General features: G+C 42.3%; 1 protein-coding gene across 4 annotated transcripts in view; it reads right to left on the bottom strand.

Annotated features, from left to right (window-relative positions):
* The window catches only part of ZDHHC14 (zinc finger DHHC-type palmitoyltransferase 14), a 273,044-nt gene that overhangs the window by 104,698 nt on the left and 152,237 nt on the right, over window positions 1–16,109 (bottom strand). For 2 of the 4 annotated variants that reach the window (XM_041742553.1, XM_041742550.1), the window contains exon 2: window positions 6,330–6,502. In XM_041742553.1, the coding sequence (XP_041598487.1) occupies window positions 6,330–6,502 (173 nt within the window). The remainder of the gene's footprint in view (window positions 1–6,329; window positions 6,503–16,109) is intronic. The other 2 variants (XM_041742554.1, XM_041742551.1) reach the window with 1 other exon arrangement.

Raw genomic sequence — 16,109 nt, 5'->3', positions numbered from 1 at the left:
TTTCCATAAGAAAATTCATAATGGCAACTTTCATGATACAAAAACCCTGATCAATAAAAAAAAAAACCTCTTAACTATAAATTTTATGCGGAAAAGAAATTACTTCTATTAAAATAATTTTAGTCAAATAAAAATGAAAATGGGAAAAACTTAGAAATAGTGTAGCTTTACAATACAGAACATTGATTTAGGTCTTCAATTGGACCAACGTATTCTCAGAAAGTATTTTCTGCAACAAAAATCCATCAGTGTTGTTAAAATTCCAATTAAAACTTTCCACTCTTAAACACCGAATTAAGATGTCTCAGGGGTAAAAAACTCTAGCAAGTCAAATAGGGGTATGAAAACATCCTGTTCCCATGGAACTCTTCCCAGGAATTGCACTATGTTGGATGGTGCAGAACCAGGGCTGGTGGGCTGGTGTTTCCTCGGGATCAGGAAACTGCCCTGCTTCCTAAACATCTCATCTAGAGGATGTCCAGTCCAAGGATTAATTTAGGAAATGATGAAAGATAAACTTTCATCTTAGAAATGGTGATCGGTTCTGTGTACTAGAAGAAAAGTTGCTGATGAGAATCTGACCAAAAGAGTGGGGGGTAGAGGATGAAAGAGAAGAAGAGGAAGAGGAGGAGGAAGGATGTGGAGGAGGAGAAGGGAAAGGAAGAGAAATAGGGGAAGGAGGAGGAGAGGAGGAGGACGAGGAGGAGGAGGGGTTAGGGATGAGGAGTGGAGAGAGAGGAATAGGGGAAGGAAGAGGGGGAGGAGGAGGGAAGGAGGGAGGAGGAGGGACAGGAGGAATTGAGAGAGGAAAGGAGAGCGAGAGGGGAGACAGAGACAGAGAGACAGAAGGGAGACTCCCACGGGCCCATTCCGTCCAGCAGAGTAATCATCTAATTGGGACAATAACTCAGACTGTGCCACTGCCACAGCACAGGTGAGTTTTTTGAAGACCACCCTGCTTCCTTTGATCTGATTCCCCCTTCACCAAGCTACCATTTAAGCTCTGATCAATTTAGCATGTTTCTTCCACAGATCCTGCGTATCAGAGAACTCTGTGGTGTCAGGGTGACCGTGACATGGGGAGAGAATTTCCTAAGTAACTAGCCTTGCTTTTGGAGCCCAACAAGCTGAGTCCACATTTCGGCTCCCCCTGGACTTCCTGTCTGGGGTCCTTAGGACTGTTGAGGGATGGGAAGAGACAACATGTGTAATGAAAAGCAAAGAGGCAGACCCACTGCTTTCCCCCATTCTGATCCCTGGAAAGGTCTCTCCCTACTTGAAATGCGTTGATCTGGCGATTTATAATGTGGTGTCTCATCACTTTTATCTAACTCCAAATCAGTTGCTTAGTATCTTACCATCCCTGAGTGAACTGAAAAAAAAAAAAATGGAGTTTTCAAAGTGTCACATTTCCAAAGCAGGACTCCAGTGACCCCAGGGAGACCTCTCTGCCATTCCTGGATGTCTTTTTAGCTGCAATGTTAACTAATCAGGAAAGGTCTTTCAGAAAAAAAGAAGGGTAAGGCATTTCAGGAGACTTGTAACAGACTCTGAGACACAGAGCTTCCCCCTCCTCCTCACCACCTACACCCTCACCCCAGAAATCTGAAGACGGGAAAGCTGGTCCCACCCTTGGCACAGCTTCACTTCATTACTCAGATGGCTGGTTTCAAGCGGCTATCATGGACCTCTATAAGGAGAGATCCACTACAGATAATTAGAATTAATAACTAATCATAAGAAGGTTCTGCATCTAATTTCCATTTTTCCTTCCTCGGATCGCACAAAATAAATGTGCTAAGATTTCATTGAGACATAATCTTATTCTCCACAGCCAAGTAATACAGGGGAGGATTCCTAATAAAGAATTAGACTAGCTCTGCCATTTATTCCGATCATGTGTCAGGTGATGAATTCTTTTAGGACAGTCCACATATGTGGAAGGTGAGGAGAGAGCTGGGTGGGAAAAGAGAAGAACTTTTTCTTAAAAACACAAAAGCAAAAACAAAAACCCCAACCATTTACTGCACTGATCTTATAGGCTATGTGTCCTTATTCCCATTTTACAACTAGTCTAATGTCATACAACCAGAGGCGAGTGGCCCCTTTCTCTTCTTCTGCTCCATCTTCCTCCTCTTCCTTTCCTCTCCTCCTCTGGTTTTGGACAGCTTTATTATGCTGTAATTTACAAACCTAACAGTTATCCTTTCGAAGTATGCAATAACGTGACCTTTAATAAATGTACTGGATTGTGCTGCCAGCATCCCAGTCCAATCTTAGGCTGTTTTCACCATTCTGGCAAGTTTTCTCATGTCCCAGTGCAGCAATCCTCACTCCTGTCCCCAGCCCTGGCAATCACTTGTTGGCTTTCTGACTCTAAAGATGTGTCCTTTCTGGACACTTCATACACATGGAACTACACAGTATGTAACCTTCTGATCTGGCTTCTTTTGCTTAGCATTTATCTATGCTTCGGCTCATGTTAACACTAGGCTCCTTTTTATCACTTACTGGTATTCCACTGTGTGGCTGCACCATGTGGGGCTCATCAGTTTGACTACCGATGGACATTTGGGTTGTTTCCAGTTTGGGGGTATTAGGTACAATGCACATCAGAGACATAGGTTTTCATTTCTCTTGGATAAATATCTAGAAATAGCCTTGCCAGGTTATATGGTAATGTATGCTTAACTTCTTGAGGAATTCTAAGGAAGCGTTTTCCAAAGTGGCTATAGCATTTTACATCCCCACCAGCATGAAGGCTCCAATTTCTCCATATCTTCACCAACATTTGTTATCAGTCTTTTGGATTAAAGCCATTCTGGTGGGTGTTAAGTGGTACATCATTGCAGTTTTGATTTGCATCTCCTTCTTTACATGTATTCATTGGCCATTCATATATCTTTTTTAGAAAAATGTCTGTTCAAATCCTTTACTCATTTTTAATTGGGTGTTGTCTTCTTATGGAGTTGTAAGAGATCTCAATATATCCTAGATACAAGTACAAGATACTTTTATCAGATATATGATGTGCAAATACTTTCTCCCAGTCTGTGGCTTTTCTTTCTATTTCCTTAATGGTGTCTTTTGAAGCACAGAAGTCTTTAATTTAATGAACTCCAATTTACTATCTTTTTCTTTCTACAGATCATGCTTTTGGTATCTATGTAAGAACTTTTTTAAAAAAGATTTTTTTTAGAGAGAGAGAAGGAGAGAGAGAGCACATGAACACAAGTGGGGCACAGGCAGAAGGAGAGGGAGAGAGAGAATCCTCAAGCAGACTGTGCTGAGCAAAGAGCCCAATGTGGTGCTCAGTCCTAGGACCCTGAGATCATGACCTGAGCCAAAATCAAAAGCCAGCCCCATACTGACCAAGTCACCCAGGCACGCCTAACCCAAGGTCATAAAAACCCTCTCAATGTTTCCTTCAGAAGTTTTACAGCTTTAGCTCTTATATTTAGGTTTACGATCCATTTTGAATTAAATTGTGTGTATGGTGTGAAGTAAGGATTCAAATTCATCTTTCTACATATGGACAGCCAGTTTCTTTACTTGTTATGGGTTTCTTCAGCTTTTCTATTTCTTATTGAGTCATTCTTTTGGTAATTGTGGCTTCCTAAGAATTTGTCCATTCATCTAAGTTGTCTAATTTGTGACTTAAAGTTAAAATCCTTTAATATCTGTAGAGTCAATGGTAATGCCTCTGCTTTTATTCCTGATTTTGGGAATTTCTATCTTCTCTCTTTTTCTGGAAGGGGTGGGGCATAGTATAAATATTTGTCAATTTTGTTCATCTTATCAAAGAACTAACTTTTGGTCTCACTGTCTTTCTGTTGTTGTTTTTTTCTATTCTATTTCATTTATTTCCACTCTCATCTTTACTACTGCCTTACTACAGCTTGCCTGGAGTTGAGTTTGCTCTTTTTCTAGTTTTTTTTTTTAAGATTTTATTTATTTATTCACAAGAGACACAGACAGAGAGGCAGAAGCAGAGGGAGAAGCAAGCTCCTTGCGGGGAGCCCAATGCAGGACTTGATCCCAGGACCCTGGGATCACAATCTGAGCTGAAGGCAGATGCTTAACTGCTGAGCTACCCAGGTGCCCCACTTTTTCTAGCTTAAGATATAAGTTTCAGTTACTGATTTTTTTCCATACTTCACTCCAAAACAAATCAGCTCTTCAGACAGGGAAGCTGCTGGTTTTCAGAGTCTGCCCTGTCCAGGTAGAAATTTCTCACCTTTGGAATTCAGGTGGAGATTAGAGCAGCCCCACATGGGACTGTCACAGACACCGCTATTCTTACCCAAAGTCCAACAGATTTTCACAAATAACTGCCCCTCAATACTGTTGAATTCTAAATCCATGAAGTTATTGTGACTATTTTGTCCAGTTTTCTCGTTGCCTTTTAGGGAAGGGATGTTCAGAGTAACTCACATCTGCCACACTTGTCCTGTCTCTAAAGACCCTCAGCTGTCCCTCATTTGAAACAAGATTTGGTTTTATCCTTTACCCCATCTAGTACTTTCACAGGTTCTTTGTCTCTTGGGGCATAGGGCAGAGCTAGTTTTAAAAATACTTATGTTTAAAAAGTAAAGGTTATTAACTCAAAGCTCCCCAAAAAGCACTTTAGTGAATCACGCAACTTCCTAAATATTAACAAGGATGAACAGAAACTCTATGCCTCTTAGAATCTGCATTTATGATAGAGAATTCCACTGGTACTCTATCATGCCCAGTTCCTAATCTTGCTAATTTCACAAATGCTCCTTGCACTAACCAAGAGGTGGGGTAGAAAATAGGCTCGCAGCAGGAAAATGCTTCAAGGCCACTGTGAAGAGCCAGGCTCTCTGCACACCACTTGAGCAGAGGATTTTCAAGCTGCATGCTAAGGTGATGGGGGTACAGACTACACAGTTTTGATAGGCCCATGACAGACACCCTGGAAAGAATAAAGGCTGAGACCGAGGAGACCTGGGTTCAAGGCTCTAGCTCTGCCACTTTCTCCCATTTAACCTCTTTCGGGCTGTATCTTTATTTGCAAAATGGATGTTATAATAAAGACTTCTTCCCAAACTTGCTTGGCTAGGGTCAAATCCTGTGATAGCCATGGATGGCCTTTACAAATGATTCACATGCTATAAATGTAAGGCTTTAAATTATTAATTAATATATAATTAATGTCATGAAATCCCAAGATGCACTGGCTAAGAAAGAGACTGTTTCTCCATGGCTGATTCTTCCTCTCTCTGCTTCCCTGCCTCAGGACACAAGAAGGCTGCAGCCCAGCAGACCACTGCCATATACTCCCACCCTCAACTCCTTTACTGCTCTCCTCCCTCACGGTGGGGATGAAGGATGGAAGCAGATGTTCAGAGGACACAACCATGCTCTGGTACCCAGGGGTGGCAGCCCACAGCACATGCTGCCTCTCAAGACCCACACTCGTATCTCTTGACACTGGAAAGTGGGGGCCTTTTGGCTGAGTGAGGCTGGGAAGAGAAGCCCACAGAGTAGGAGGAACAGTGGGAGGGAAGTGTCAGGTGGGTTTTCACGCTAAGCTTTAGTTCACCCAGAGTCACCACAGCCCCCCTGCCAGTTGTCAAATTATCATCACGTCACTGCAAAGCTATGCTTTCACAAGTGCAAACTCTTAAGAGCAAGAGGCAGCTCTCTTTTTAACTCAAAATAGAACTTTAAAAGTTTTCTCTGTGAGGGATCAGGTTTGTTTTAATGTGTTTAAAATGGATTGCTGTAAACTTCTTACCTTTAAGTATCTAAGGAAATTTCAACACAGGGTTGCAACATCTAAGGAAAACTAAGGCTATTCATCTCAATATACATCATGAATATGCATATATATGTATGTATCTTTGTTGTCTTAATAAAGGAAGTTCTGGGTCCCAGGCTGGATAAACAAGACAGTAAAGAAAGATGTCATCTCCCCAGCTTTCCATCATGGGAAGCAGCAATAGGTATGATGATCATAAAGGGAACAGAAAGCAGCCACCTGCAACTATGGGTCTTTCAGGACAGAGGCTTCTTCTCAGAGGGGCTTGGGTTTCAGAGAAACATCAGGAAGCAGAGTGTGGTGGTGGCAGTGCCTCAGCTAGACGGCACATCCTGGCCTTGCCTCCAACCACTCACTTAACCTCCCACCTCCTCCTCGGGTCAGCTGCTGCCCAGGGAACAAGGACTTCCTAGATGACTCCCAGGTTACGTGTCACCGGCCGCGCCCTGCCTGCCCCTCTTGCCTGGGAACCCTGGCCTGTCTTCCCGAGTGGTGGCCCAGTCCCAGTGGGGAGGGCCTGGAGGCCAAGGGCAGAGCAGACCTTCGGGGTTACCTATTTGTCTCTCCAGGTCAGCGGCTTCATCGGGCGTGGCTCTCGGAAGGACTCCTGGGTCACTGAAGCTGGTGCGAAGCAGGGTCCCCATCACGAAGAAGAAGAGAATGCCACCAACCACAGGGATGGCAGGGGTGATTTTCACTGCCAGATACGGGCAGCTGCCAACAGGGTGGAAAGGAGGAGGGGAAGTAGGGAAGGGGAGGGGGAAAAGAAAGGAAACATAATGTCAGTAATCAACAGTGAGCAGTCTATAGTTTCCAAGAAGCCAAAAGTCTCTTTGAAGGAGCAAAATTGATTTCCATTAAAAATTCATCTGTGTGAAGCATTTACATTTGGTGGGGGGTCTGTCATGCTCTCTAGCAGACAATTTAACCCTCCCTCCTCAGCTGCAGTAATCCAGGCCCTCTGCTCCCACCATTCTCCTCGGGAAAGTCACTGCAGGCAAGTGGCAGGCATCCTGCTTGGCCAGTCAGTGAAAGACATACAGAGTCGCACTGACAATAGAGCTGATGAATCTGTGGGATCTTCCCACCCTTCCCTGGAACCACATAAGAAAAGAAGACACCAGCTAAGAGCCGTCTCCACCAGACCCAGTCTGTCCTTCCTGAGGCGAACATGAACTCTTCATGGTGGGGGGGGAGGGGAGAAAAAAACACCAAAAAACTGAGAACCAAAAATTCACCCTTAAAAGGCAAGAAACCATTTTTTCAATCTCTTGGAGTTAATCTATCCAAAAGAGGTTAATGACCTATGGAAATGAACTTGCAAGGCAGTTTCTGAAGAGGCTTCATGGAATTTAGGCAGCTAGAATATAATATACTCCTGCTTTCCAGAAGGCATGTGAGCTACCCAACTGAAGAACATGGCCCAACTCAATTCTATGAAACCTCCTCACTGTCTTTCAATATTGGGAGCTGATATGCAGCCAGGGTAGGGATGAGTCAGGGAGACAAATGTCTGCCAGCCTGGGCTCTGAGGATCCAGGAACTAGGGCAGCTCCAAGCACCACACCCTGGATCAGTCATGGCCCCTTGGTTCCACAGAGGTGTCGAGATGCAGAGTGAGAACCAGCTCAATGCCTGGAGCTGAGTGAGGGTAGGATCTGCAAAGTTCATGGTCATGGTCAGTCTGTTGTCACCATGTTCATCACGGGCATCAAGAAACACAACATGGAACCACAGAATGGTAATATCTGGAATGGAAAGCATCTCCTAGATGGTCCATCCCATCAGGGGATGCTCATGCAGACACTCAAGACAAAACAAAGAGAGGGATCTGGAGAGGAAGGATCTGCTCAAGACAAGGAGGTGGACAGGGGGGCTCCATCCTGGGAATGTTAGGGAGGACTAGCACCCCATTCTTGTGCAGTGCTTGCAGAGGAGGTGGTGAGGTCTCTGATATGATGGCAAGGGGATCTTGGTAAGAGGTACAGGCCTCGAGGATCACAGGACATGATCCCCTTTGCTGAGGCCAACATTAGGCATGTAAGAATGTCTGGTCTTCAAGAGGCATAGTGAATTGATATACTCTGTGGGATGGTTACTGTGACCTGAAGACCAAAGGCCTCCCCCAAATTCTCTGCTCTGGAGGAACCCAGAGAATTTCCAACAACTTTAAGAAGGTAGAGGAGTGACCCCCAATATGACTAGGCCTGTCCTGCCAGGCAGGCAGACTATGGTCTCCAGGAAGATCACTTGATTTAGAGAGATAAAAATATATGACATTTCTAACAACTCTTTCATCTCTCCCACACCAACTGCCCTGCAGAAACAGCACAAAACAACCATCACCAGTACCATGTCACACTTTGCTCACTGGATTGTCAGTTGACTTCCCTTCATGAGACTCATGGGAAATCATGAAAAACTGTTCATTCTCATTCCTGCATCAATATAACCCAGCCCAAACTCCCAGACACTTAGACACTTTTTGAACATCTATAGAGTAGGAAAGTGAATTTAGCAAAGAGAGCCAGCAGACATAAAGAACTTGCTGTGGCGAATATCATTTCCAAAGGGGAAAAACTGAGAGTCTTTCCCCTAAGATCAGGAACACAACACAAAGGGGAAAAACTGAGAGCCTTTCCCCTAAGATCAGGATGTTCATTCTCACTACTGCTATTCAACATAGTACTGGAAGTCCTAGGCTCAGCAAACAGACAAGAAAAAGAAATAAAAGGCATTCAAATTGGCAAAGAAGAAGTCAAACTCTCCCTCTTCTCAGATGACATGATATTGTATGTAGAAAACCCAAAAGACTCCACCCCAAGATTGCTAGAATTCATACAGCAATTCAGCAATGTGGCAGGATACAAAGTCAATGCACAGAAATCAGTGGCATTTCTGTACAGTAACAATGAGACTGAAGAAAGAGAAATTAAGGAATCAATCCCATTTACAATTGCACCCCAAACCATAAGATACCTAGGAATTTACGTAGCCAAAGAGGTAAAGGATCTGTACTCTAAAAACTACAGACACTTCTGAAAGAAATTGAGGAAGACACAAAGAGATGGGAAAACATTCTATGTTCATGGATTGGAAGAATAAATATTGTGAAGACGTCAATGCTACCCAGGACAATTTACACGTTCAATGCAATTCCTATCAAAATACCATGGCTTTCTTTGCAGAGTTGGAACAAATAATCTTAAGATTTGTATGGAATCAGAAAAGACCCCAAATAGCTAGAGGAATATTGAAAAGGACACCAATGCCAGGGGCATCCAATGCCTGGTTTCAAGCTGTATTACAAAGCTGTGATCATCAAGACAGTGTGGTACTGGCACAAAAACAGGCACATAGATCAATGCAACAGAATAGAGAACCCAGAAATGGGCCCTCAACTCTATGGTCAACTAATATTCAACAAAGCAAGAAAGACTATCCACTGGAAAAAGGACAGTCTCTTCAATAAGTGGTGTTGGGAAAATCGGACAGCCACATGCAGAAGAATGAAACTGGACCACTCTCTTACACCATACACAAAGATAAATTGAAAATTGGTTGAAAGATCTAAATGTGAGACAAGAATCCATCAAAATTCTAAAGAAGAACACAGGCAACACCCTTTTTGAACTTGGCCACAGCAACTCCTTGCAAGATACATCTATGAAGGTAAGGGAAACAAAAGCAAAAATGAACTATTGGGACTTAATCAAGATAAAAAGCTTCTGCACAGCGAAGGAAACAACCAACAAACTAAAAGACAACTACAGAATTGGAGAAGATATTTGCAAATGATGCACCAGATAAAGGGCCAGTATCCAAGATTTATAAAGAACTTATCAACCTCAACGTCCAAGACCCAAACAATCCAGTCATGAAATGGGCAGAAGACATGAATAGATATTTCTCCAAAGAAGACATACACATGAGCAATAAGCACATGAAAAAATCCTCTGCATCACTTGCTATCAGGGAAATACAAATCAAAGCCACAATGAGATACCACCTCACACCAGTGAGAATGGCTAAAATTAACAAGAGAGGAAACTACAAATGTTGGAGAGGATGTGGAGAAAGGGGAACCCTCTTGCACTGTTGGTGGGAATGCAAACTAGTACAGCCACTCTGGAAAAAAACAGTGTGGAGGCTCCTCAAGAAGTTAAAAATAGAGTTACCCTATAACCCAGCAGTTGAAGTACTGGGTATTTACCCCAAAGATACTGATGTAATGAAATGACAGGACACCTGCACCCCAATGTTCATAGCAGCAATGTCTACAACAGCCAAACTGTGGAAGAAGCCACAGTGTTCTTTTACAGATGAATGGATAAAGAAGATGTGGTATGCATATTTAAAAAATATATATTATACAATATATAATACCCCCATTATATATATAATACATATTAATAAAAAATAACTTGCTGTGAACAAACAGAATACAAGACTGTCTAACCTAAAGATCTCTGCTTTGTGAAAGTATTCAGTTAAATTATGGAAAGGACTTTTTAAATACAACCGATTTTGCTCTGCATTAAAAAACAAACAAACAAACCAAAACACTGCTTTCCTCGAGTGTTTTCTGGCAAATACTAACATAATTAATACCCTTTAATGGGCTTTCAGTTTTTCTAAAAAATGTGAAAAGCTTCAAGTTGAATAAACAAACATTTAAGAGACAAGGGACACCATAATCTGGCAAATACCACTGAGTGTCTAATTCTGGATTTGTAAAGGGAACATTTTCTTGCAATAGGAATTGGACAATTAGAAGATTTTAAAAGATGGCCCCACTTAGGGATTCAATATAAAGTGACTATCAAAATCACATTTACTACTGAATCAAAGTCATAATCCAAAAGTTCGTAGGGGGCTGCATCCCGATGTGGTGCGATACAGTGGGCTTCAGGGATAGGTGGCTCTCAGGACATGTCTATTGCATCGTTTGGCATGTTTGGACTGTGACATAGAGCTTCTATGAAGAGCTGGTAATAAAGACCAGTTGCTGCAAGTCTTTTGATTAGATCTCTGACTATGATGCCAACCTGGAGTTAAGAGCAAGGAACTCAAACTCTAGAGGGTCATCAAAAGTTATTTGTGTCATAAAATGTGACACCACCTTTGTTACACTTATTGTCATATAAAAAACAACCTCACCATTGTATCAAGCCTGGAAAATGTGCTAGCGTACCTCAATCAGACATAAACACAGTCCATATCGAAGGCATAAAACTGACCCTGGTACTAATAGATCTCTATTTATATTAGCCTTAAAAGATTTATTTTTATTTTTTTCTCTTTAGTTTTTTTTTAAAATTCTAGTTAATTAACATTTTTGGTAAAATTGGTTTGAAATGTAGAATTTAGTGATTCATCATACAACACTCAGTGCTCATCATAACAAGTGCCTTCCTTCATCCCCACTGCTCATCTAGCCCATCCCCCACTCCTCTCCCTCCATCAACCTTTAGTTTGTACCCTGTCACTAAGAGTCTCTTATGGTTTGTTTGCCTCTCTTTTTTTCTTGTCTCATATGTTCATCTGTCTTGTTTCTTAAATCCCACCTATGAGTGAAATCATGTGGCATTTATCTTTTTCTAACTTATTTCATTTAGCAACATACCCTCTAGCTCCATCCACATCATTGCAAATGGCAAGATTTCATCGTTTGATGGCTGAGTAATATTTCATTATGTATATACCACATCTTCTTTATTCATTCATCTGTCAATGGACATTTGGGCTCTTTCCATATTTGACTTTTGTGGATGTTGCTGCTATAAATATCGGGGTGCATGTGCCACTTTCAATCAGTAACCCTAAAATATATATTTTTTTAGTCTAAAAGAATCTACTCTAGGTGGACCATGTGTGTGTGTATATATATTTTTATTTTATTTTATTTTATTTTTACAAAATGGTTAGAGAAATGATAGTGTAGAAGATGATTTTTCAGAATTTAAATTCAGGCCAAGTTTTCTCCTCTTTCTCATTGTTAATGAGTTTGAATAGGAAATAGTTGGAAGAGTCATTATGCAGCAGCACCCAGGACACGGCAAGACAGTATGATGGGGCACACTGGTCAGTAGGATGTAATCCACCACAGGTGTCACGAGCTGTGATTTATTTAGCTCCATTTGGCTTCTCCAAGGATGAAGGCTACTTCAGTGCTATTGGAAACCCCCCAGGAAGGTGGGTTAGTAGATCCTAGGTTATGGCATATTTGTCTTCCCCTTCTAGGTCTGAAATGTTCCTTGGTTGACCTCAGAGCTTGCTTGCTCCAAGTCCTAAAGGGGGCTCCTTAGAGCATGATGCAATTAATGAGTAACCCATGTCCTAAACAGTTTCTCATTGTCCCAAGTGCGCTGCACATGGGGCTGTTATCTTTGAGGGCCACCCATTTCCCCAGGCTGCCAGCTCCCAAGGCCTCTCATCACCTTCACCTGCCTCTCCTCATCTCCCACCGAGGATGTCCACTGCACTAGTCTGCTAATTATGTGACATTCAAAATGAGATAGCAAGCAATGTCTTTAACTTGAATGTTCTGTGCCCTGGCACATTCTCATCCCACAGATAATATATCGTGGTCTAAGTTATTTGTCCTTAAGTGTAGATTGGCTCAGACCTCATCCAGGAAGCGTCTGATTGACAAGTGAATGCCTACTACCTGCCAGGCCTTCTCCTAACCGTGTAACTGGTTGGCCAACCTAGAGGAATCATGCATGTCTCTGAACCACAACTTCTTTGGTCTTCCTTTTAAACCTGCCCCTGCCCCTGCCCCTGCTCCTGCTCCTGCCCCTGAGTAAAAACTTAGGTGAGTCCTGGGACTTTCCTGATTATGAGAAGAAGGTGACAGGAAGTCCTCTGGTCACTTCAAGTGGCAAAAAAGCTTGTACAAATCATTAAAAGTATAGCAGTCCCAGGTAATGGTGGAAACTTCTAACTTGGTTTTTAGTTAGGCCTCTTCCCCAGATGGCCAAGTGCAGTTTCTAGCCCCATTCTGTCTTTGCAGGCATCTCACAGAATTACCTCAAGTACTGTATTCCTCGGCTTCTCCTGCCTGGGGGGCCAATTGGAACACCATCAGCCCTTTATCTGCTAGGCCCTCACTTCAATCTGCCCTAATCATGAGGCCAGATCTAGGCCACACTTCTCTGCCCCAAAGCCTGCAATGACTCCCCTTTTCCTGCTAAGTTAAGTTCATGTTCCTTCTCAAGCATCCATGACCTCTCGGCCTTCCCAAACAAGTGTCTGCTAACCCAGCGCTTGTGTCTGGAATGCCCTCATCCCCAATGTTCAAGATCCTACAAAGACTTTGTGAAAATATTTTCTTGCCTCACCTCCAAGAAGAGTGATGGCTTCTTTCTCTGAGCCTCCATAATATTTTGCTTCCTTCTGTCTGTGGAACCTGTGGCTGTTGGTGGACATGTCCCATGCACCTGACTGGACCGGAGGTCCTGGAGAGTGAGACTTGGCCTTGTTCACTGCAGAGCAGGTGTTTGGAAAATTCTTGCTGAGTGACTAAGTGAACTGGCCTCATTCAACTGAATTTTATAATAATATCATGGAGAAGAAGAGGAAAGTCAAATCAGCCACATTCTCAACCTCAACAATGTATCTTGTGTCTAGAACTCATTTCTCTGTCTTCCAAGCCTGCTCGGTACAAGTGTAAGGGAGTTACAAGTACCTTTCTCCAAACAGGTGCTAAGGATCCGCATTGTCCAGGAGGTTTCCCTGGCCAAGAGAAGGAATCCCTAGTCTGCTGAGTAAAGTGTGCAATATGTATGCATCCTGTAAGCATTAGCTAGAACCTCTAACCCCTCCATGCCCTAAAGTCCTAGCAGAAAAAGCTCCTTATGTTGGTAAAACTTAGTATAATACTAGATGCTCTTGAGAGTTCCAACTAGCTCCTGTGTGACAAAGAACAATGTCTAGTTTCTCTTTGAAATCTTGGACAACACTCTTTATAAAAAGCAGCAGAATTCACGCCCCTACACAAAGGATGAGATCAGCGCTACCCAGGCACCTTCCAAGTGCCACTCAGAGAGAGAAGAGAACATCTGCAGTCTTTCTGGTAAAGACAAGGCAGTAAGCAGACCTTGACCACAACAGGGATCGCTAGACCTCTGGAAGGAGGCAAGACTAATGGGAAATCCCAGCCAACCTAGAGCAACCAGCATGGCTTCGCAGCTGAAACACTGTAAGCAGCAAAGAAAATTCTTAGGCCGAGCTCAGACAACTTGAAAATGGCTCCTTCATGTTTCTGAGTAACTGTGGCTGGGATCTACAATTCTGAGTGCCATCTGTGAGGAAGACTCCTTCCCCCAAGGGCCTGGATTCAATACAAGATGATGATGCAGCTGCCAAAGATATAAACACCAAATGGAGTCTTCTCTCTATCTGAAGAATTGTGACCTACATACAACCCAGGGCCTGTGGAAAACAGGCTATGAGCATCTTAGTCTTCCGAAAGCTCAATGGGAAAGTGACAGGAGGAAAAAAACACAAGAATCTGAAGACATGCATTTTTCATGACATGAAAGGAATGAGCTAATTTAGCCCCAGACCAAAGAAATTCTAACCTGATGAAAAGCCATCCCCATGCCCCCTCCCCTCAGTGCACATTGGTAGGGGCTGGTAGGCTCTGGCTGTAGTAAATGAATACCCACAATAGACTGTCACCTTGCTGTATGTCAGAGGTAAAGAGAGGCCTTTCCAGGTAAAAATTAGAAAAATCTAACCTAATTGCCAAAAGATGAGAAGGGGTCTTTTCTTTCCTTTTTCTTTTTCCATTCTTCTTCTTCGTCGTCATCTTTTTTTTTTTTTTTTTTTAAGAGAGAGTGCTCAGGCAGGAGGGGCAGAGGGAGAGTGAGAGAGAGAATCCCAAGTAGACTCCATGCTCAGCATGGGGCCCGATGCAGGGCTCCATGCCATGACCCTAAGATCATGACCTGAGCTGAAATCAAGAGTCAGATGCTCAACAAACTGAGCTACCCAGGCGCCCCAGAAGGAATGTTTTCGCTTCTACTAGTAATCTTCTCAAATCTTTATAAAAAAATAATTATTTGTGGTTTGGTGCTTATTGATGAAGGGTGGAACTGTTGTCTGGGTGCCATGATACTGGAGACTATGCAATCAGTGTGTTTTGTCATTATTTATGACAACATTATTTTACCATCAAACAGATACTGGCATCCCAGAATCAACACTGACATTAATTCTGCATTGCTATTTAGAGACTGGCTCCCAGGGTAGAATGTGACATACAACTGATTCCTTGGACAAAATTCCTTGGGCCACATTAATTTCTGAAGCATTTCAGATAGGAAATCTGGATTTCATTACTGGGTAGCCAGGTCTCTCTGGTTCTCCACAGGACATTCTTTGGGGGAAGATTAGCTATACTTAAAAAGAAAAACAAAACAAAATAAAACATTAACAAGATGTGGCAGAGACATTAAAATCAAGTAGCCTTTGGAACAAAAAGTAGAGAGTCTTTTCCCATATCAAAACAACTCATCTTTTCTTTTTTCTTTTTTTTTGCCTGAAAATGGACACACATACAGAAAAAAAATCCTATTAATTGTAGCTCATGACCCTTGACTACAACACGGTGTATGTTTGGTATTCGTGCTCTGCCCTGCACAAGCAAAAGCATAAACACCAGAATCACTACTTTTTGCACAGAGAAATGAGGCACGCTGTGGAAGTTCATACAGGAAGGGGAGGTGGCCTTGCCTCTGTGATGCTATATGCTAACTAGAGACGTCTCTATGTTTCAGAAATCACAAAGTGAACCTATTATTTTATATTCCAGAATCTTGATTGCAATGCATTTCAGTAATAGATAGTTAGGGCAAATGATCATAAAATGAAATAATCTGAGCCAATGACTCACATGTCTGAACTAATAACAGAGTAGCCTTGTGAGGAATAGAGGTTGTAAGGGTTGTTATAAAAATGATCTTTATCCTTTTCATATGAGTCACTGTGAAGTCTGTGTATTTTTCATTTATAGGCAGGGACATAAACACCATTAATTCTATGATTTGTCCCTTAATCACATCCCTAGAAATAAATGTACCACTACAGGGCAAAGAGAAGTACATTACCTAAAAACGAATAGAGAAAAAGAGCATTCAGAAATAATGTCTGCTCACAATTCTAGAATGGGGGAAGATGATGATTTCATTAAACTCTCAAGACTTTCATTTCCCTTTGAGAGACCCCCAGTGTCTGAAAAGCCCCTTCTTGGTAATTACACATAATGACAAATCTGCCAATATGATCTGGAAGGAGGGAATTTTTTTAAAAGATT

Source organism: Vulpes lagopus, chromosome 2, assembly GCF_018345385.1.
Source record: "Vulpes lagopus strain Blue_001 chromosome 2, ASM1834538v1, whole genome shotgun sequence".
In the NCBI taxonomy this organism is placed as follows: Eukaryota; Metazoa; Chordata; class Mammalia; order Carnivora; family Canidae; genus Vulpes; species Vulpes lagopus.
This window is presented reverse-complemented; position numbering and strand designations above follow the sequence as displayed.